Source organism: Monosiga brevicollis, genomic scaffold (genome assembly GCF_000002865.3).
Source record: "Monosiga brevicollis MX1 MONBRscaffold_23 genomic scaffold, whole genome shotgun sequence".
Lineage (NCBI taxonomy): Eukaryota > Choanoflagellata > Craspedida > Salpingoecidae > Monosiga > Monosiga brevicollis.
In genome coordinates this window covers 514,566-537,229 of record NW_001865060.1, presented here as the reverse complement: position 1 = coordinate 537,229, position 22,664 = coordinate 514,566, and the positions used below count along the sequence as shown (strand labels likewise).

General features: G+C 54.5%; 4 protein-coding genes across 4 annotated transcripts; 3 read left to right on the top strand and 1 right to left on the bottom strand.

Annotated features, from left to right (window-relative positions):
- Positions 1-2,514: 2,514 nt before the first annotated feature.
- MONBRDRAFT_28085 (uncharacterized protein) lies at positions 2,515-6,591 on the top strand (the record flags this gene model as incomplete). Its single annotated transcript, XM_001748516.1, has 12 exons — positions 2,515-2,590; positions 3,108-3,340; positions 3,804-3,983; positions 4,188-4,284; positions 4,391-4,491; positions 4,633-4,818; positions 4,910-5,017; positions 5,140-5,311; positions 5,480-5,671; positions 5,756-5,961; positions 6,049-6,134; positions 6,231-6,591. Coding segments are annotated over 12 exons (1,998 nt in total), but the record flags the coding sequence as incomplete, so codon positions are not given.
- A 105-nt stretch (positions 6,592-6,696) lies between these two features.
- On the top strand, positions 6,697-7,650 carry MONBRDRAFT_28084 (uncharacterized protein; the record flags this gene model as incomplete). The annotated part of the gene is made up of 5 exons (XM_001748515.1): positions 6,697-6,911; positions 7,023-7,104; positions 7,219-7,284; positions 7,331-7,372; positions 7,393-7,650. 5 exons carry the CDS (start codon positions 6,697-6,699, stop codon positions 7,648-7,650), a joined length of 663 nt encoding a protein of 220 aa, XP_001748567.1.
- A 165-nt stretch (positions 7,651-7,815) lies between these two features.
- Positions 7,816-8,670, top strand: MONBRDRAFT_10758 (uncharacterized protein; the record flags this gene model as incomplete). The annotated part of the gene is made up of 1 exon (XM_001748514.1): positions 7,816-8,670. The coding sequence occupies one exon, from the start codon at positions 7,816-7,818 to the stop codon at positions 8,668-8,670; it is 855 nt and encodes a 284-aa protein (XP_001748566.1).
- Positions 8,671-9,840: 1,170 nt separating this feature from the next.
- On the bottom strand, positions 9,841-22,647 carry MONBRDRAFT_33734 (uncharacterized protein; the record flags this gene model as incomplete). The annotated part of the gene is made up of 17 exons (XM_001748445.1): positions 9,841-9,994; positions 10,100-10,203; positions 10,286-10,357; positions 10,436-10,624; positions 10,723-10,812; positions 10,838-11,513; positions 11,678-14,021; positions 14,097-14,878; positions 15,018-17,518; positions 17,727-17,776; positions 18,055-18,347; positions 18,726-18,853; positions 19,623-19,723; positions 19,805-19,988; positions 20,015-20,319; positions 21,335-21,613; positions 21,705-22,647. The coding sequence occupies 17 exons, from the start codon at positions 22,645-22,647 to the stop codon at positions 9,841-9,843; spliced, it is 9,195 nt and encodes a 3,064-aa protein (XP_001748497.1).
- Between the last annotated feature and the right edge of the window lie 17 nt (positions 22,648-22,664).

The window sequence follows — 22,664 nt, the reverse complement described above, 5'->3', positions numbered from 1 at the left end:
GTCCGCGCTGGCTGGCGCGCGAGCGTGGGGTTGAGTCAAGCTGCCAGGGTCAGGGGTTGGCTGAATTGATGCGCTGGCGTTGCTTTGGCGGAGAGGAGGGATGTGTATGGAGCAATCACTTTTCGCGTGTCGATTCAATTCAATGCTTGCTGCCTGTCGCTTTGGATGGGCAGAGAACGACCAATTGGCGCTCGACCTGCGAGCGCAAGGGCAGGTGCGGATCAGCCGTGCTCAGAGTTCGTCGAGATGTTCACGCTGGGCCATATACTGTTGCCAATGCACCGCAAGGCAGTGGCGATAAGCAAGGGCGGCTCGGGGCGACATCAAAAGCCTTGGGGCTGGGGCGGGGCCGGCGGTCGCCATACGCTTGGCCAGCTTTGCAGTCGGAGCACCATGATCGGCATCGGCAGGCGGGGCGAGACGGTGATGGGTCCAAGACATGGCGGGCAAAGGGTGGCCCTCGACTGGGGTAATGGGGCTGGCGTCCGGCCTCGTGCTGGTGCTGGCCGTTCCGGGGTGGTTGCGGGCGGGCTTGCTACGCTTGCATGGGGGCTCAAATTGGCTGGCAAAGCAGCTGATTGCTGTGTCCGGCTCCATGGTTGGTTGCTTTTCAGCTGGTCAGCAGTTGCTGCTGGCGCTTCAAGACCCTGCCTGGATCAGATCGCGCCCGAAGACAAGGCCCCGCAGCAGTCTTGACAAACAAGCTTGGCCTCTGTACACGTCCTGCCCATCGCTCCGACCCTCGATGTGATTAGTGCGCCATCGCCACTCATGCCAGGGCCACTAGCCACTAGCCCCAACAGCAAACCCGCCGCCGCCGACCAAGACAAACACCCTCGTCTGTTCAAGAAAGCCCACCACCATTTGCTTGCAAATGGGAACAGAACAAAAAAAAAAAAACCCAAAGCAGAAGGCGTTTGCTTTGGAAACACGTGAAGCAAAAAAGTTATTGAGAGGAGCTAGCCGTGCCTCAAATTGTTCCAAGCACTGGGAACACCGCGGATCGAACGCGGGACCTTTAGATCTTCAGTCTAACGCGCTTCCAACTGCGCCATATCCCCCATATTAACCCGAAGGTTAACAGGTGTTGAGTTGCTATGCTCGAAGTGTAGGCTTGATAAAATAGTATATAAACCGTGTAATTGTTTGCATATCGCATGACAATTTCAAGGGGAGTTGCCCATGTCGCCCTACATGTAGTTTATTGCAGTGGATTGAAGGGATACTGTAGTACTAGTAATGCGGTTACAGTAAACTGGAGCCGGCATTGCAGCCGTTTGCGCTGGGAGATGTGTGTGTGACGCGTGTCCACGTCCTCTGCACGACGCATCGCGCGCCGTGGGTGTGCCTTGTTGGTCGCATGGCTTGTGCCTCGAGTCAGAGGCGTAGGAATGACGAGGTTGCACGCGCACACACCCCGCTCTCGTCATCCTGTCCACACCAGCCAGTGGCTGATGTCGTCAGCTCATTCAGCATCAACTTACAAAGGGCTCCAGCTTATCATAATGTTCAGGCAGTACATGCGTGGCGGCCGGATGGCATCGCGGTGGGGGAGGGGGGAGGAGGGGTGGTGGTGATATATAAAGACGGCTGTCGCGCGATGTTGTCGAGCAAGGACAGCGTTTGAGTTGATTTCTTGCGCCAATTTGCTGGTCAAGCAGTGGCCACTGAGTACTACTGTCGCGTGTAGTCCCTACCAACGGCAGCGCATCTCGTTGTCCTGCCTTTCGTCACCTGTTCACCCACTGATGATGCTCAGAGAACACCACCCCCGATGGCTCCAGACGCAGAGCCCAAAGAAGAGAGAAAGATGAATGACGCAAAAGTGAGGGACTGGTGGTGAGATGATGATGATTGACCATGACTCCTCCTTGGAACCCTTGCTTGCGGTGCTGCGTTGTCTGTGCACCAAGTGATGCACACCTTTTGAGCCCACCCAAGGGGTGACATGCTCAAGCGCTTCTCTGAAGTAACAATGTCGTTACCTTCACTGCCTGCCTTCACATCTACGACTGAGCTTGTTGCAGCAACGACAAGATGCAACCTTCTAGGACACATCGTTCTCCCATGGGGGGGCGCACCACCACTCAAAAGACCAGTCCTGTGTCCTTGGTACGGTCGTGGGAATGCGCGGTTTCCGATGCAGGCACGACCACTGCGGTGCACTTGCGCCCCAAGCAGCGCAGCATCGCTTGGTTCGCTCGCTCTTGGATGCCACGCGGTCCCTTGGTCGTGACCATGGGTGGATGACCCTGCCTCTTGAGCAACTGAGCAAGGGCACTTGCAAGATTCTCAACACGAATCCTTCAACCTCCTGGGTTCTTGAGTGCACCGTCTGTTTTACCAACTCGTATTTTAGCGAGCCCCTTCGACCCGTGCGTCAGTCGGATTTGCCCTCCCTCTCTTTGTGCCTGGACTTGCTTGGCCTGCCATTCTCGTGTGCGGCCACCCATTCCCACCAGCCCGTGGTGGCCCCAGTCCCTTTTCGACTGACCGTCAATACCACCAAACACCATGGACTACCAGCTCGATGCTTCGGACAATGCGCCCATCGACCGCACATCCAGCTACAAGCTGGCCACTGGCCACGGTAGGTCTCGCTGCCTTTGGCTTCGAAAGCGTCAGCCAGAAAAATAAGGGAGCCCTCCTCCACCTGCTCAGTCAAGCCTAGTATCTCGCTGCGTTGTGTCGGGCTGTCTTGTGCTGTGCTGTCGGATCAGTCATGGTGATACTGGTGGCACAGTGGATGTGCTGCCGGACAAGCACTCCAAACCATTCTGCATCGCGAAACTCGTGTGTTCAACCAGTCAGCATTTGTCCCCTTGTTGCTCCAACGCCTTGAGTCCCTCGCCTCATCGTGATGGGCTCACCTCTTCTGCGCATGTGTATCTTGCGCGCTCGAGATTCCGCACCTCCGCAACACCCCCACCCCTCGCCCGCGCGTGACCGACCCATTCTTCACAGTCACACACACACACACTCACACAAGCACACACACAGAGCAGAAAAAAGGAAAAAAAGGAAGAAAAAAGTGCTGACATGCAAAGATGATGATGATTTTTTTGCTTCCATAACAATGATTACACCTGCTTTGCTATCTATGGTAGAGTCATCCGTCGACTCCATGTCGCGGACTTTGGCGGTCCAGAGCCCGGGTCAGGAGAGTACAGGTGTGCAGGATATTCAACCCGTGGTCGAAGATGATGGACATGCTGGTTCGCGGCTACAGCCGATTGATTTGGACGACGTGAGCAATGCCAACGGCAGCACAGCTGACATCATCAGCGGTCAAATCTCCTCGCCCGCCAAGCGCACGGGTGCCAGCCCCAGCCCCAGCCAGGTAGGCCGAAAAGCCCACGCGCAACCAACACAGGCTCCAAGCGCTGACGTGAGGCACGGACATGCTGTCGCCTGTGCACTCGTCGGTGCAGCTGATGCATGACTTCCACTCTTTGCCTTGTCCATCAACATTCCGTGTTTTCAATGCGAATCAGAGATGTCCTGTTTCTTCCCTTGTGGCTTCTCTCTCCTTGCCGTCCCGGCTTTCGATGCTACATTATCAACCAGTGTTGTCCTTTCCAACTTGGCTTGATTCTTTCAGTTCGTTTTTGTTGGATGGCTCGGTTTCCCCCCATGCTGATGCATCAACACTGCTGTCGTGTAGCCCACTCCTGCGACCATCGCTGTCCCTCCCTTCATGCCCCACACCAGCGCTGATCCCATCAGCTTTCCACATGACACACACAACTTTCCGACTCATTCATGATGCACATACACATTGTGCATGGGTTCATCACTGTTAGCCGTGGGGATCGTTCTTCTCATTCTCCTATCTGTCGCCCCCGCAGGCCAGCTATGATGAAGGGGTGAGCAGTAGTCCTGAACCGAACAGCCCCAGCAAAGATAAACGACATGCCAGCAAAGGCAAAGGCAAGCGTAAGAAGGATGAAGATAAGGAAGAAGCCATTGAAGATGAAGCCAAGGTAAAGTCGGTTAACGAGTCTGTACTCCCTCCCACCCCCGGCTAATCTCGCCGTCTCGCTTCTGTTCGGCTGGCACTGTCAAGTTTCGATCATTTGATCGAGCGACTGGCATTTTTCTTTTTCTTCCTTGACTCCATCATCCCTCTGCCCACCTCACAAACACGTGTGGGCAAATCATCATTCGTCATGCCCTCTAAACCTCAGCACTCCGTCATTGAGGAGCACACCATGAGCTCCGAGGAGGTGGCGAACAAATTCAAGGATTCGAACATCTCCCCCAATAAGCCAAGCGGCTCAAAAGGTATGCCTCACATTGCACCCCTGGAGCATCTATTCCAAAAGCTTTGGTCGTTTGAATCATTGCATATGTGTTTGACCAACATGCTCATCTTTGTGGCTCTTGTCAGGCTTGAGTACTGCCCGAGCCAAGGAATTGCTCGAACAAAATGGCCCCAACCGTCTCACCCCACCCAAGCGCGTGTCAATGTGCACGCTCTACTGGCGCCAGGTTTGCTTGTATCACTGCGCACGCATTCTTGAAGCCTTAACATCCCACCCTATGCTGTCAGCACGCACTTCTTACGAATGTTTGTACCCCGTTGCACTCTCGCAAACTTTCCTTTGTGGCAATGGCCCTTGTCGACTCTAGTACAACAACCTCTTCAACATTCTCCTCCTCATAGCCGCCCTCCTTTGCCTCATTACCTTCGCCATTGACACCGACCTGCAAGACAACCTCTATGTGGCAATTGTGTTGTTTGTGATCATTTTTCTGCAGACCTTCCTCTCCTTCCTACAGGAGCGCAAGACCGCTCGGCTACAGGACGCTTTTACGGTCCGTGTGGCTATAAGGGTCATGATTGGCTCCGAGACACCATTTCGTGCTGCTCACGGCGTCCACCTGCATGTTTTCCCATCCTGAGCAGGCATTCATCCCGACCAAGAGCAATGTGATCCGTGATGGCAAAGAAGCTAACATAGCGACCTCAGACCTGGTTGTGGGAGACATCGTGCTCATCTCAGAGGGCGACAAGGTCAGACTACCTGCACCAGCCGCTTCGCGTGGCCACCTTGCTCCGTCTTCTCGTGCCCTGCCAGCCTTTCCTTCCCCCTGGGGTGCTTAGCCTCTGCTTTATCGCCCCCTCCTTTGCCAAAGATTCCCGCCGACTTGCGTCTGCTCGAGGTGTCAGACCTCAAGGTGGAGCAGGCTGCCTTGACGGGCGAGTCAGAGCCCGTTTCACGTTCCGAAGAGGCCGAGCCAACAGACACCATTGTGACAGAGGCCTCTTGCATTGCCTTCAACGGTACCTTGGTCACGCAAGGCAGCGGTAGGTCTTGCAGCGTTGGAACCCCCCCCTCCCCCAGACGAAAAAACAAACAAACAAACAACAAACATGGGAACGAAGGCTTGATTCATTCGATTGAGCTGGCAGCGCGCCGTTCCACACAATTGCCAGGCGATGCATTCTCACTGTGTTATCACCTTCGGGCACTAGGTGTCGGAGTGGTTGTGGCCACTGGTGATGAGACCTTCATTGGCCGTATCGCTGGTCTCACATCGCGCACAGAGACTGGCCTGACCACGCTCGAGCGGGAGGTGAACTTGTTTGTGCGCTTCATTGCCTACCTTGCTATTGCAATGGCCACGGTCTTCTTCGCCATTGGCCTTGGCCGCAAGGAGGGCGATGGTACGAACTCTACAGCATTGTGACTGGACAAGCCCACCACTCTTCTCTTAATGTTCATCTCTCCCCTGCTGTTCCTTGCCGCAGACGTCTTGTCGACCTTCGTTTCTGGCTTCATTGTCATCATCGTGGCCAACGTACCACAGGGTCTGCCCGCCACTGTGACGTCCCTCTTGACCATCGCCACCAAGCGCTTGGCTAGCCGTAACATCTTCGTCAAGAAACTCAACTATGTTGAGACCCTGGGAGCCGCCACTGTCATTTGCAGCGACAAGACTGGCACACTGACCAAGGTAGGCTGCATGCAATCCGACAGAGCCACAGCGTCGACGGGTTAGACTCCGTCGCAACCAACTGATTGTGCTGACTGTTGAAAATAGAATGAAATGACCGTCACTGAGCTCTGGTTGGACCGCGATTTCTTTTGGCAAGAATTTTCCGAATTGCTCGATCGGAAACGCTCCAAGTATGCGACGATCGAACCCTCTGTGCTTCCTGTTTAGGGTGGCAGCGCCTTGTCCTCACATGCTGGCTTACTTCCCTGCGTGCTCGTCATGTGCAGATCCACAGCAAACCAAGGATCAGACGCCAACGTGCCCAATACATTTGACATGTTCCACCTTGTCAGCTCCGTGTGCAACAAAGCCTTTATCGAGCGAGCAGAGGATTCGGCCTCCAACAACCAACCCATGCTTGGCTCGCACCCCTTGAGTCATGATTCCTCTTCGCACTACCCGTCTGCATCTGATCCACGCTACCAACGCTCAGGCAGCCACGCCAGCGGGGGCCAGTCGCGCCATGCCTCCAATGCCGCTGGTCATCACAGCCGCACAGAGTTTGGGGGGCAGGAGGATCAGTACTTTGGCAGCCCCAGCGAGGTGGCTTTGCTGCGCTTTTGCAACGGTCTGCGCTCGATTCAGCGCGTGCGCGATGCCAACAACGTTGTGTTCGAAATCCCCTTCAATTCTCGCAACAAGTGGCACCTTGTCATTGTCAAGCAGCCTACGGAAGACGGATACACGGTGCTCATGAAGGGAGCCCCGGAGATTATGCTCAGCAAATGCAGCACCTACCTCTTTCGCGGCCAAACGCGCCAAATTGACGAGGACTTTAAGGATGCGTTCATGTCTGCCTACAATCGCTTTGGAGCGTCGGGCCGTCGTGTGCTTGGCTTTGCCTATAAGCACTTTCAAGCCTCAGATGACGTCAAGTTCAACGAAGAGGCGAATAATTTTCCCACCTCGTGCGTGAAAACCGTCAAACCCGAGCCTCTAACGTGCTGCCTCCTTGAGTTGCTCAGGTGCTTGCACCTTGCCACTGCTAACCCCTGACTCCGCGCTTCCTTGTTTCACAGAGACTTGCACTTTGTGGGGCTATCGGCTATCATGGACCCGCCCAAAGAGGGCGTACGCGATGCCATCGAGGCTTGCCACACGGTACGTGCTTGATCTGCGTTTGGTTGGAATCTAGCCCCCCACTTTGTCTTTTGCACGAGCTTGTTTGGGCCAATCAAGGAGGGGTGTGCTCACATCGTCACTTGCGATTGCTAGGCGAGCGTCAAGGTCTTCATGGTCACAGGCGACCACCCTTTGACGGCAGAGGCGATTGCAATACAGGTGCGAAACCAGCTCACACGCGCACGGGGGTCAGGTGGATCATCAGGGGGGTAGCTGTCTCGTCTCAATTCTTGTTGATACCCGGATTGTGGCGGATCACCATCGCAGGTGGGTATTTTGCCAAAGCGGGCGGCGAAGCGAGAGTCAGACTCTTCTGAAGGTGTCAGTCCGGCCCAGGACAGCATCAACCCCAATCGACTTCGCGTCATCAAGGGACCTGATGTCTCCAAACTGACGGCCGAGGACTGGCGCCTCATTCTCAGCCGTGACATGGGCACAGTTTTTGCTCGCACTACTCCTCAAGACAAACTCTACATCGTTCGCAAGTGCAAGGAATTTGGACAAGTCGTTGCTGTCACGGGGTAAGAGATGCCGTTTGGGACCCACCAGCCAAGCCATGCTAGCCCTCTTTACGGCCGGCCAATGATCACCAACTGTCCTCATTCTTATTTGATGTGCCACAATTTTCTCGCATACAGAGACGGCGTTAATGACGCCCCGGCGCTTAAGCAAGCAGATATCGGCGTAGCCATGGGCATCCAGGGTTCGGAGGTGGCCAAAGAAGCTGCTGATGTGGTGCTCATGGATGACAATTTTGCCTCAATTGTTCGCGCAATCGAAGAGGGTCGTCTGGTCTTTGACAACCTCAAGAAAACCATCGCCTACACGCTGGCCCATCTGTTGCCGGAGATCCTGCCCGTGCTGCTCACCTTGGCTCTGGGTCTACCTGCGGGTCTCACCACGCTACAAATTCTCTCGATCGATCTCTTTACCGAGCTGGCGCCGGCCATTTCCTTGGCCTATGAACCAGCGGAGCGTGACATCATGCTTCGCCCGCCGCGCAACATTGCAACTGACCGCCTCGTATCTGCCAAGCTGCTTATCTATGCATATCTCCAGGCTGGTGTGATATTGTCGATTGGGTGCTTTTTGGCCTACAGCTGGGTCTTCTGGAGCAATGGCTTGAGCCTCTCTGATTTGGTGTTTGAAGACGATGACTTTGCCGAGGGCGACGATGACTTTGAAGGCATTGGCCCCGATCGCCAGGACACCATCTTGCAACGAGCTCGTGCCGCTTGGTATTTGACGCTTGTCATTGGCCAGTTGTTTCACCTTCTCAACTTGCGCTCAATCAAGACGTCCATCTTCAAACACAGCTGGGATAACTCCATCACCTACTTTGCCCTCGCTCTGACCACCAGTTTGGCCATCCTATTCGTTTACGTTCCCGGCCTCAACGACTTTCTAGGGGCGGCGCCCGTCGGCGAGCAGGGCTGGGTTCCCCCAATCGTCGTGGGGGTCATCCTAACCATTTACAACGAGACGCGAGCGTATATGGCTCGCAACAAGCCTGAGAATCGCTGCACCCACGCAGTCAACTGGTGAACTGGAGCAAACGTGGCTTCTTCCAAACATCAACAGTGCCACTCTCCTGCGCTCCCGTGAGCGCCGCCGCGGGCCGGCAATATGTTTTGATAAATCCCTGCCACCTTCACGTGAGAATCCCAAAAAGGAGGCAAAACTAAAATTGACGTGAATAAATTTGGATTTAAGATCGTTCTTTCTTGGCTTGTGCGAGTTCAACGTCACAGGACTTACAGCGCCGTTTCCTAACAGCCACCCATGCGTCGCCATGTAATGGTTAGAAGGAGGTGAAGAGCCACAAAAACAATCAAGCAATAACAAAGAACCCACAACCGCTTACCGAATGTAATTGATCATCTTGCCATGCAAGTGAGAACGTGCGCCCAACAGCGGGTAACTTGGAAACATAGTCTCGGGCTGAGGGACGTAGATTCGTGTCAAGCTCCCAAGAAGAACGAAGCAGGCTGCCAAGACCATGCAAGTGTGAGATGGGACATGTCCAAGCTGACTAATCATGACCTTGCTGTTGGCACCATAGCAAAAAAGGCACAGCAAAGTACCTTTGGATCTGCTCAGGCCAGTTGTTGGAAATGGCCAGGCGCTGGCCACGGTGAACGGCAAGCACAATGTCTTGTGGCTCCATGCCACCCCAAGGGCGCGCACCATTAGAGCAAATCTCCCAGGCCGTGACACCCAGGCTCCTGTTCGGCAAGCACGTCGATTGTGAGAAGCAGTGGGGGTACGCGGTGACACGGCGTACGCTGAGCCGACATAGCGTACCACACATCCGACGCTGGTGAGGAACGGCGATTAATGAGCGACTCTGGGCTCATCCATGGGAACGGCACTGCCGTTTTGGAAGTTTGCTTGTAGTAAATTGACTCGTTGATGGCACGAGCAAGACCAAGGTCTGTCAAGACCAGGTGCAAAGGCTTGCTACTCTTGAGCAAAACATTGCGGGTCGCCACATCCTATGTACGACATATGACCAACAGTCATTGACGCCGTCCAAGTTGCGCGAGCGTTCCTTTTATTGCCTTTCTTATCTATTTTGGGCGTTGTTTGTGCTTGGCCAAACCATCGGCTTACCCGATGCACAATGCCAACAGCGTGAAGGTGCGCCAGACCAGAAGCAATCTGGGCGATTGCAGCCAGCTTCCATGGCCACGGCTCCTGCAAAACGTGTCTTGCTTATGAGCTCAAGGCATTCATTATTGGAATCAACGCATACCACACCATAACAGTTGATTCAAAGCGAACCTGAGCGTCTCGAGCAGCCAAGGAGGCTAAATATGACTCCAGGTCGCCGCCTTTGGCAAAGTCGAGGGCAACCAAGACGGATGATCTAGGAACCCGCGGTATACACACGAGTATACACGGGGCAGAGTGTCGCACGTGAGATGGTGAACGCAATAATGCGTCTCAACGAGTTGGGGCGGGGAGCACTAACCCAGCTAGATGAAAGCCCAGCAGTCCAACAACATGATCGTGCGGCTTGGCCAGCATGAGCAGGTAGGCCTCTGCCAACAAGTCGATGTTGAGCTGCCGCGACACCTACAAAGACAGGAAATGAGAGTCTTGATGTTGCAATCACTTGATACTTTCTTGCGGTCAATCTTGGAAGGCTAGAACCTACCTCTTCCGTCTCGCCCACCACGGCCTTCTTGACGGCCGCGGTCAGTAGCTGCCCATTTTTCCGCACTTGTGCCTGAAAGAAGGATCATGCGGCCGAGTGAGCCAAAGAAGAACGAAGAAAAGACGGGATGGCGTTTTAAGACAAACCCACCTGAAACACGACGCCAAACTGCCCTGATCCCAAAGTGCGTTGTATTTCAATATGCTTGTGCTTTAAGATCAGGCCTTGCGCTTCTTGGCGCAAGTCGTTGGCTGTTTGAACAGGCGCATCCGTAACCACGCCAAGTACGCGTTGGATGGCAGCCTCACTCAGTTCCGCCTCAGCCGAGGTGGGCAAAAGCTGGTGTCGCCTTCGACGGTATCGAGCAAGCAGGGCCACCACCAAAACCAACACAAGCACGCCCCCTGCTGCGGCACCTGCCGCAACGGCTGTCGCACCGGCGCCACTGCTCTTGGCAGAACGTAGACCAGCATCGCCTGACGCAGTCGTTTGCGCAGGACTTGTGGGTTCTGTCGGCTCAGCACGAACTGTCGGGGAAGAAGACGGCTCAACTTCGGCATCGTCGTCATCAATATCATCATCGTCATCACTCCCTGTGGTCGTATTGTGCAGCTCTTCATATGTGGCCGAGCCTACGGCTGTGCCCACGGCCCCAAAGTTACAGATCACGCTGACCACTTCGACGCCTAGCAAACCAACTATGCTTGTGGGAAAGCCAACTGAAATGCTCAATACGCCCGAAGAAGACTGCGCCTCAGGATCCGGTCCAGCGTCCGCGTTGGTAAAACTTAAATGTCCAGAATTGTAACCAAAATACGCAAAGCACTGGCCGGCGGCCACCAAACTGGGCGCTACTGGCGTAGGTAGTTGCATGATGAACATGCTCAAGCGTCCGTTATCAGCCGTAGCTTTAAGGGTTCCCGTGGAGCGCGGCGGTAGGCGCGAATATTGTAGACTCAGTTTGAGGTCATCCAGGTGGGGATAGAACTGGCCATTCAAGTCGACGAGCAATGATTCTGCTTGTGTCATCATGGGATTGGTAGCTCTTTCGCTGAAGGGCCACCCAACTGCCCACTTGAGAGCCACTGGCGAGAAGCTGGGAACAGACAAGGCCTGCAGATTGCTGAGGGTCGTCAAATCTGGCTTGGCCACCAGGAGGGCTGAGTCGAAGCTAATCAGAGAAGTTGCATCTGTGAACCAAATGCCATGAGTCGTCGCGTTGGCAGACCTATGGAGCGCATGGCACGATTTTTTTTTTTTTTGAGTGGGGGGAGGTGGGGGTCAGTTTATGCGCATACGTGGGCACACCCTCTTTGCGAGCAGGAGCAAGTCTCGCTTTAAGCTCAAATGAAGGCAAACACACGGGTCAGAGCACGGGCGCGAAGCACAAACCATGACGTTTCTTGTGGTGCACCAAAGATGTTCTTGTGCATAATCGCTTCATCAGTGTGAATCACGTGGACGCCCACGTAGCCACCTGAAAAGTCGTTGCGGTCGATCATATCACTGCCACCGACCACCAGGTCTGAACCGTTGATGATAATGCCAGTGTTGCAATTCGCAAAGACGGTTCCTCGCACACGCATGTGAGAGCCGGACAGGTGCATGCCCACGCTGAGGGCTTCAATATAATTCCAACCCGTGCGATTAATCATCAACGGTCCACTTGGGCGCCCGATCTGGATCGTTTGCGCAGTGGACCCAACATCAATGCCCATCGTGACGCCCCGATCGCCTGACAGGTGGTTGTTCGAAATCTCTACACGCTGACCGTCTATGACCAAAATCTTTGGCCCGGAGCACACAAAAGTGTTGTCGACTAACTCCACACCTGCTGTATCAGCAGACACACGAGTGCACGCCTCGATGCCGGAATCACCCTCCAATCGACTGCGCAGCAAGCGCACATCTGAGCTGTCCATGATCTGGAGAACGTGCGCTGCAGGCACGACATTGGCTGAGCTGCTCTTGGAAGAGACGAGGAATCTACTGTTCTGCATAACAATCTCCGTTGAGCTATCAATATTTAGCAAGCTGAAATTACTTGCGGCTGAAATTTGAGTCACCAAGCTTGCGTTGCTGATTGACACCCGCCGACTATGCTTGACACTCAGCAGTGGGTATAGCGCGGAGGGCACCATCCACGTTAGGTTGTGTAGTTGCACATCGTCGCTATTGTTCAGCCTGACTTGGCTCAAGGAGGAGTTGCTCAGCAACACGGCCGTGCCGAATGCAGAGCGCACACCGCGCACGTCCACATGATCATTGGGCCAGTCGCAAGAAAATGTCATGACCTCATTGCCCAGCTGGCTGTCTGTTACGACGGCTGGTCCGAGCAAAAGCATGGAGCGCGCTGTGTACTGGGAGCTGACACGAGCAAAGGACCTCGCTGTGGCTCCGTACTCGTGCGCATCAACGAGGATGCTGGTGCTAAGAAAATTTGCATTTGGACATTCGCCAGTGACAGTGCTAGTGTGAAGGTCATTCACGGTCGCCTGGAGTGTAGAAGAGCCAACGTGCACACCATAGGCCCTGTCTTGACCTTGACAGACCGAAAAGGCAACATAAGAATCCTGTGCCACCGTCGCCGTGCCGCCAAGGAGCGCGATACCCACACACGATCCTGAGGGGTTCGGGCTTAAGCTTTGCAAAATACATTGACTAGATTCGATCGAGACCTCCATACCCCAGGACTCCAAGCAGCGCGCGGCAACGATGCGAACTCCTTCAAGTCTCACGCCCACACTTGAGTTGCCAATCACGATGCCGCGCTCGAGAGTGGCGTCGATGAGGTTGGCCATCACTCGAGTGCTAGAAAGCGTCACTGATGTTCCTTCGATGTGCAGGGCGCTGACGGCTGATTCAATCTGGCATGCCAACACTGCGGGTAGTTTGGCATCTGTATCAAGCCACACAGAAGCTGTAGAGCCATTAAAACCATCCACAATTCTCGAGTCGCGAATAGTGTTGCGTGATCCTCCAACAATCACAAATGGGCGGGCTTGGGCGCGGCACACAGCGCTGTCATCGCTCCTGCACGGTGCCAAAGAGAGATTGAGCGAGTCGATGCTGTTGATGGTGACTCGGACCATGATGCTGAGCGTCAGCGAGTTGTTGTAGCCCCTCACTATCACGCCCGTATTCGAGCTATACATAGTGCATTCGCCAGCTTGTGACACGATATTGTGCTGACCCGTCACGTTCAAGCACATGGCGTTGTTCAACAGCCGAGGTAACTGCACAGTGTTACTTTGGCCGGTCAACACCAAAGCCGTTTCCTTGGCCTGTGTGATATTGACAGCGTTTAGAAGGCAATGACGACCTTCTACGACAATGCCCTCACGCGCGACTTTGTCGACGTGAAGCGCGATGAGGAACGCCGAATTTCCGATCACCCGAACACCAATGCCACGGCTGTTGGCGATGACAGATCGTTGCAAGGCACTGCGGTCACCAAACATGCGCACGCCTTCGACCAAGGCATTGTTCACCACGACATTGATCATCACCGCACCAGCTTCCATGGTCAGAAAAGGTTGCGTTGTGTTAGGATGCCGGGCGTCGTTGATCAAGACTGGCCCACGCTTTGCCAAAAGACCGTTGAGGAAAACTTTGCTGGAGATGCTGGGCAGATCGGCTGTCACCGTGATGTTGATGGCACCAAAAACTGGAATGGACGTAAACAACGTGTTCACGCTCAAGGCCCATGAGAAGCTGCCCACCACGGCCTCCACACCTATCAAGTAAGAAGCAGCAAGATGTGAGACTTGAGATCGGGAGATGGTGAGAGATTAAAATCAACGGTGCACACCATGGTCGACTGCTTGGGAGATGATGGGGCTGGACGACGTTTCAATGTGAGCCGAAGTCATTTTTGAGCTGGTTGGTACCAGCTCAGAAGGGACCGTAAAAAAGTCGGATATCATAGTGTGGTTGGCGTCCACAGCCCAGCCCACGAACCAAGTGTAATCTCGAACCCCGGTAAAGTCTGTGAGAGCAAACCGAGCCAATATCCAGGTCCAATTTGCAGCAAACGTCACCACAGTCGTTCCACCTGGTTCTGCGCGAGATACCAAGCGGCTAGCCGTGTCATTTGTCCCTTCATGTAACAAAAGCTCCACCGTGGAAGAGTTGCGAAAGCACGTGTCACTGCTCGCGCCCGGAGGGCGTGCCACAATCATGAAGCTGCCTGCCCAGGGATCCACATTGAGTGTCGTGGTCGAGGGCACGTGGAACTCAATCTGAAATGCGACCAGAGTCTGGGAAACAGGTGCTTGTGGCTGATCATCGGTCATTACTGGGGGACAGAAAGGATTTCCTGACACAAAGGACATGAGGCTGAATGGCAAAATCGCGTTCGGCACGGGGAAATGAAAACTGGTCAAGCCCGTCAACCAAAAGTTGATGGGTTTGATCATATCCAATGTAGACGAATAGTCGATATCGAGGAGCGACACCGTAGCATAGTTCCCGACGCTTGGCGCGGTATGGGTAACTTCGTCTTGGAAGGCGTCTGGAAAAGGAACCAGGGGGCCAGCCTCGAGTCGCAGCTGCTCAAGGTGGTCTTCAGCAAAGATGGCCACCAGAGGTGTGCTTTAGGTTGTACAATTGCACGGCGTGAGATTTCTCCATAAGCAAAGGAAGCAGGTGTGTGTGTGTATGTGTGTATGCATGTGTGTCTGTGCGTGCGTGCGTGCGTCGAGGAGGCAGGAAGATAGAGGGAGAAACGTACCTGGAGTCCCCGAGAAGGCGAGTCGCAAAATTGCCATACACTCGCAGAGGCTGTGCACTTTGGTGTACAATGGCCACATCCATGTGTCCCGTGAAAATTGAATCGTGGATGACAGCAGCAGATGAGGTGGCAGATACTGCCGAGGCATGGACAACGCCTTGGCCAACGTCGGCAAACCAAGCTGCCACGACGGCCATGGCTTTTGCTTCGCTGAGCATGCCAATGGAGGCATTGGCACAAAGCACCGTGCCTTGCGCCGTACTCCAAGATAGTAACTGGGGCACACGGACACCAACTATCACATTAGTACTGGTGTCTGTGGCGTGGATACAGGTGGTACTGGTTTGAGGAGGGTGGAACGTCAGTTCAGAGTTGCTGATGTATATGTCGGACCCAGCTGCGGTCACCAAGGTGGTGTTAGACACCATGGAGTAAATGACACTACCCACGAGAAGAACGTATCGACTTCTCTCGTCGATCAAAACGACAGACGTGTGAGGCAGGGCAAAGAGAATGGTGGGAGCTTTGACCAAGATCCTTTCGCTGTTAAGAATGGCCAAGCCACTCTGGTAAGGCGCAACGGTTACAGCTTTGTCGGTCCATGTGGTTGACAGAACAATATGCGGGTTCTCGATCGTAATGTTGTGACTCATCTCAACCTTCAGCCCGGCAGCCGCACCCAGGGTCTCAGGTACGATGAGGCCTGTTACCCTGCTGTTTGTCACGTTCCGCAAGGACACGGCAGTTGCAGACAGAGACATATTTTGATAGACGCTTCTGGGATCGGTCAGTGAGCAGCCTGTTACATTGAGGCGATTGGCGTTTCGAATCTCAAGTCGTGCTGCAGAGCCCCACAAAATAAGATCTTGGATTGTGGTCTCAGCAAGACGGGCGTTGTCGTTAGCGCCGTCGAGGACCATGCGCCCACCGTTAAATTTGGTGCACTGTGTGGCTTGGCCCAGGCGTATATGGCTCAAAGTTGCAGCACCCAAGAGGGCGATGGATTCATTTTTGATGGCATCACAATCCAGTCTGGAAAAAACGCGGGCAGCAGCTCCATATTGATGAGGCTCGACCACGATGCCTCGTCCCAGGGGCTCACCTTGATCGCAGGAACCATGTATTGCGCTGTCTGTCATGGAAAACGACTCGGCCCCGCTTTCAACCACCAATGCAGTACCGAAGGGCAGGTAATTGACGGCAAGTGTGGTGCCTGAGTTGTTGGCAAGGAGGACGTTGGCAAGCTGACAAGAGCCTCCGCGCACGCGGATCATGGTCGTTGGCTCGTACATGTTGTTGTTGAAGGTGGCATTGCGCACCGTGACGTTTTGCCCAAAGGTCTCGAGGCCAACGGTGGCTTGAAGCCTTAGAGAGAACCGGTCAGAGCCCTGGAGGAGCGTGTTCCTGCTGGTGTGGTGAATGTAGACGGCAAGCGCCATGTTCAGACCGACATCATCAGCGAAATGGCCAATGAAGGAATCCTCTACCAGGGTGTTGGTTCCAGAAATGTTGAGGCCATACCCTCCCAATTGCGCCAAGGACTTGACGTTGCGGATGATTGTATTGTTGGTCGACGGGGCCAGCATGATGTTGCATGTATTGAATCCAAGAGCGAAGGGAAGACCATCCGAGTTGAGGGCCCAATTGATGTTCAAGTTCTCCAACAGCGTGTCTGTGCCTTGAATCAGAAGAACGGTGGCGAGGCCAAAAAGGATGCTATCCCGGACTGTTGTATTGACCGCTTCCGCCCGAACGCAGATGCAAAAATAGGCGTTAACGTACACGCGGTTCGGTTGTTCCATCCGATGGCAAGCGATTTGGTCCATGAGAACGTGGCTGGCAGCCGTCATGATACCCCCGCCAAAATTGGTGTACGCCACGATATTGCGCAGCACAACGTTGGTAGCTTGCACCGCATAAATGCTGGCGTAGGTTGCGTGGAGACTTGTGGTAAAGTTTTCAACAAGCAAGTCGTTGCCGCGAATGACCAAGCCTTGGTGGCCATTGGCGAGAAGTAGCCCATTGCGAAGCTCGCTCTGCTGGAGCAAGACGGAAACGCCAATGATGTCATTACTCTGGGCGGAAATCCCTTCGATGATTGAGTCCCCTCCGCCGAGTGAAAAGCCATGCCAGGAACAATTGTGAGCTTCATTTTGGGACATCAAGTTGTGCCAGCCCCTGACCCGGATGCCGATGTAGCTGCTTCTGGTGGCAACGATGCGAGACAGGGTACTGTGGCTGGCAGAAAGGAAGAGACCGCTCACCACCTTGTTCAACTCCATCTTCAAGCAATCGATGGTGGTGCCATTTCCATAAACGGAAAGGGCTGCGGTGGTGGTGACCGGGGATAGGGTGACCGGCCATCGGAGTGTGGTGCATGCTCCATTGGCTCGTTGGCCAGAGAGGGTAATGTTGGCGCGAGTCAGGTTGGCAAGGCCCTGAAAGACGGTGACGCTGTCCACGGCAAAGTTGATGGTGGGTGGCTGGGCAGAGTTTTCGGCCTGTGCGAGTGCCCAAGATAAGGTGCCCTCAACAGTACTGATGCCTGTTGGCATCACGGGAAGAACAGATCGAGGTCAGCAACCAAGTGTAGGGACGCGGCAAGACGGGGCACGAGAAAAAAAAAAAAAAGGCATGAGGCACACGAGGGGACGAATCATCCCTGTGCAGTGGTCGAGTCACCGAAACAGGTCCCAAGCAGGTGCGTACCATGGTCTTCGGGTGAGGTAACGAGAAAGAGGTTTGCCTGAGCGCGGCTGCTGCACAGCAGCAGCAGCAACAACAAGGATATCACACGAGGAGCAAGTAGAGAGGCGCCAAATCTTTGCCGCACGGTTCGCGGGCTGAAGTGAAGCGGCGACCTGTCCATTGTGACGGAGCATTGGCCAGAGCGTGCGGTCTTGGGCACGCGAGTGGCAGGACAGGCACGCAAGGGCACAACAACGCTTAAACGAGGATGGCTCTTATCACCATTGTGCCGGCTCTGCGCCCAGAGCGTCCTTCAGGTGAAACCTACACCCTCGCCACCGTCACGCACCCCAATCACAAGCACTTGTACCCGACCCAGGGCAGACAGGGCAGACAGGGCAGACAGGGCAGGCAGGGCAGACAGGGCAGGCAGGGCAGACAGGGCAGGCAGGGCAGACAGGAAGGGCGAATAGATGATGAACGAATGCAGGGGGTGGGGGGGGTTTACAAATGAATGAGAGAGCACATTGGAATGAGTTGTTCAGAGTTTGAGAGAGAGGGTTTAAGAGAGAGAGAGTTTGAGAGAGAGGGTTTAAGAGAGAGAGTTTGAGAGAGTTAGAGAGAGTTTGAGAGAATGAGAAACTACTTTGAGAGAGTTTGAGAGAATTTGAGAGTGTTAGAGAGAGTTTGAGCAATTAAAAAGAGCACATGAATGTTGCGAATTTGAGAGTGTTAGAGAGAGTTTGAGCAATTAAAAAGAGCACATGAATGTTGCGCAAAGGTTCATTTAGGAGAAGAATCTTGTGTGTGTGTGTGTGTGTGTGTGTGTTTTCTATGGCGCACGTCCTGGCTGGCTTTTGAACGTTCTGAACGTTTGGCGGCTTTCCGCCCCGTCTTGTTGAGCCCCGGATTCTCCCTTTATTCTTTAATGAAAGGGTCAGTCGCAATGAGATCGCGGTTGTGGTTCATCTATCAATTGGCGGGCTGCACGCACAGGTTGCAAAAATGGAAACGCATTACAGTTCATGATGCTCGATCTCGACCCGCGAGGCATCGGCAAGGGTGAGACAAGTGGCCAAAGCGAGAACGGCACGATCGTCGACGAGATAGGCCATACTCTCTTCGGCAAAGTCGAGCCAGTAGAGACGCTGCACGGGCAGCGGTAAGCCAGCCAATCGGTGGGCAAGCACGCCTTGGAACCGCGCTGACCGTTGATCTAGGTCGGTCGGCCAGCCACTCTCTGGAGCGCAGCAGACGCAAAATTCATCGTTGCTCCAGCTCAAAGCGTCAGCGTGTTTCCAGCGGTCGGCCAGTTCATGGCCCAGCGCAGCAGGTTCAAAGCCCTGCTGCCGAGCCGACACTACCAGTAGTCGATGGAGGACAGCAGCCTTGGTTGAGAGCGTCCAGTCTGGTTCTAGCGGCACAGGTTGCTTGAAAAGAGTTTCTGCGAGTTCAACATTGGGCTCACTGGACCACACATTGAGGGAGCGGGATGCCGTCTCTGACGCCACGCCATGCGGCCAAAACGGCGGAATGTAAAGTCCTACACGCACAACAAGGAATGAAAATGGTACCTGAGCCAGGGTTGACCAATCTGCCCCCAAGACCAGCCCAGGCGAGACCAGACCACACCTTCCCTCTTTGTGCATGCATTTCGGGATGACTGTTGCTGCTGCTGCACATACCGTCCCCTGGACCCAGCTCCAGGGCCCGACCTCGTACGCGTTTACATTTATCGGCCAGCCCGGGCTCAAGTCCCAGCGCCGAGGGTAAGCACGGTGCCGAAGTGATCTGAGACATGGAGTTGAAATCAGCCCGCGCAAACACATTTCAAAGGTGAATCCAAAAGAAAAAGGGCACGACATACAGCAAAACGACAAACATCCAGATCCCTCATCTCAGAATGATGCCGCAGACCTGGCTCTGTCGATATCCTGGATGGAGCGATGAGTGGAGTTGTAGTTGACTGAGGCTATCTAGGTCCGACAAGTGCACCGTCTTGCGTCCACTCAGTTGGGCTGTACAACGAGCAGATGATGAGTACAGAGGTTAGCAGCGAACAGGCGTCACGGCGCACTACATCACAGGTGGTTTCTGACCAAAGATGTTGTGGTAGCTATCGTAATGTTGAGGCACCCGCACGCCCGGGCTGCTCAGCCAGATTTTGGAGGCGAGCCAGGTTTGGCCGACAACCAGGTCTTTTTCCACGGGCCACCCATCGGGCAGTAAGGTGTGCAGTGCACCTGACCAGTAGGTCGCTGTGCCGGGTGCAGGGGTCAAAACCTTGTGTACACACGCGTGCAGGGTACCCGGGTGAATGTTTGCACAGTCACTTTCAGGGCCAACAGCAGCAGGGCCCGTGAAGGCCTGGGACTAGTCAGCTGGAGCTGCACCTGGGATGGGGTGGCTTGAACGACCTCGTAGCCGGGTTGCAGTTTTAGTATGCGTTGCAGCGGTGCTTCGTCATCAAAGTGCTCAAACAGCGTTCCATCGCGGCGACTGTCATGTTCACAGAAAGCATGTATCTTGGCTCCTTGTGAGGGGTCCAGCAGCGTCACGGAGTGGTGGAGGGGAATATGCGGGCAAACACGAACCGATGCACGTGGCGCAGGGGCTGGGTGGCAGTGGCGAGCGTTCGATTGAGCCCCACGAGCGCGGTCAAGGGGGTGTCATCAAAGCTATTGGAAGTCAACCCGGCACGAAAGATTACAGGCACGGCGTGTTGTCGAAGAGCAACCACGTCCAACTCATGCCAACCCCGCTCTTCAACCCGCAGAGCCACCCGAGCGGCCTCTGTCTCGGACAGAGCCCGAGTCGCGTCTCCCTCGGCCACCGTCGCATCAACGTGGTTTGGCGAAAAAGCCAGTGTTGATAACATCAGCACCAGAGGTAACTGCCTCGAGAGCCACGACGGATTCAACGGTGCAAACCCCATGCCGCTGCCGTTTCTCTCACTTCATCTCCTCTCTCTCTCTCTCTCTCTCTCTCTCTCATGTGTGTGTGTGTGAAAAGTAAATTTTTCATCAAAAACGACAAAAATTGAAAAACAACAAAGAAAAACAAAAACAAGCTCTGTTTCCTAAAACAGGTAAAGTAAAAGGAGTAGATCGTGGCGGAGAATTAAGGGAGAGCGTGATGGAGGGATCGAGAGGCAGAAAGGAGAAACAGTCATTAAAGTTTCATATAAAGTCACAGTGACACAGAGACACAGAGACACAGAGACACAGAGAGACACGAACATGGTGTCGATACGTGTAAGAGCGAATTGTCCTGATAGCTGGCACCATACTCGAAAGAGACCAGCCGTGCATGACTCTGCAAGTCGAGCTACAAGGGCCGTCCTCGGCTTGTGCAGCAGACGTAGAGCATGGTAGTACAGGCCACGAGAAGGAGAACGCCACTCAAGCCCAAAAAAAGCATCCTATTTCCCACGGCCTCGGCTACAAAGCCACCGGCCAAGGAACCTGAAAAACAGAGAGGGTGCAGGCAGGCCAGATCAAAGTGGAAAGGGTGAGACACTTGCTTGACAACATTTTCCACTCAAAGTTTGGCCAGTCTGGGTGAGGGGCATTCTTTGAGGTCCATGTCAAGGATACAGGCGCACGGGGACAAGAGCGGGCCGGCCGTACCGATGGCAAACCCCAGACCGAAAAAGGCAGCCGACGCCAGAGCTTGGGTGCTGCTTGTGTAGCCGCGAGGGGCGATGGCGGCAGCGTGCGATGCCATGGCCGCCCAGGAGAGGCCAAACGTAATACCATGGAGTAGTTCGGCAGGAAGGACGAGCCAGGGGTGCTGAAGCGTGCCATAATAACCCAGGCGTGCCGCATATGCAAAGAGCGCGAGCGTGATCACAGAGATGGTGCCCCATCTCTTGAGCATGTAGCCCGAGTAAAAAAAGAAGGGAAGCTCTACGTCGTCCCAGGAGAGCGCGGTGGAATGAGGCTTGCTGGTCAACCCAAAGCGCAATCATGCAGGGCACCATGCGGGAGCGGGCCTTACCTGAAATGGTGGTGACGCCGAGCGAAATGCCCAGCAAGGTCTTGGTGGCGCCCATGTCTTCCAGATACAGAAAGAGGTAGGTGTCGACGGCGCCCTTGCCAGTTCCCATGAGAACGACGAGGAGGAAGAACAATCCCACGGTGGGTTGCTGTGCCAGCGCATGCAGATATTCACAGATCGAGAGTTTGCGAGGAGGGAGGTTTGAGTTGGCACAGGGTTGCTCGTTCTCATTGGCCACAGCCGCTTGGTGGTTAACGCTTGCCACCCCCTCGTGCCAATCTTCAACAGGGCCAGCAGGTGCCTTTTGAAGCAAAGGCTCTTTCTCATCTTTGACCGATGCAGGCACCGCAGCGGTTTGCTCGGGTCTTAGGTGGGCATTGGCATCGGTCCGAAAGGGAAAGACAAGAACGCACAGGAAGAAAACGGCCGTAAAACCGGCCAGGCAATAAAAGAGCATGTCAAGGCCAAAAGCATCCATCAAAGGACCCATGATAACCGCTGACACACCATAGCCAACGGCACCCCAAACGCGATATTTGCCGTAGTTGTCCAGGGTCACGTCGTTGTCCAGCAAGGTCTGCATAGTCGTGGCGTCCAACAAGGGATTGGCGGCCGCACCTAGGGCGGCGCCGATCCCCGTGAACAGTGCCAATTGGAAAAAGTTCTCAGCGTACATGAGGGAGCCAATACCAATGAGCCCGAGCACCAAGGAGATGAGAATGATGGCCTTGGGGGCCGCCAAACGGTCGGCAAGCTGACACCACAACGGCTGGGCCACCATTTGCGTGGTCGGGTAGATACCGCCCATGATAATGCCCACATGATGCAGGTCAAGCCCCTGCGCCTGGAAGTAAACGGTAAAGAACGTGACGCAGCAAAACGCCAGGCATTGGGTAAAGTACAGCACGCCCACCATCACCAGCTGCCAGCGAACCGCTCCCATGTTGCAAGGTGTTTCGT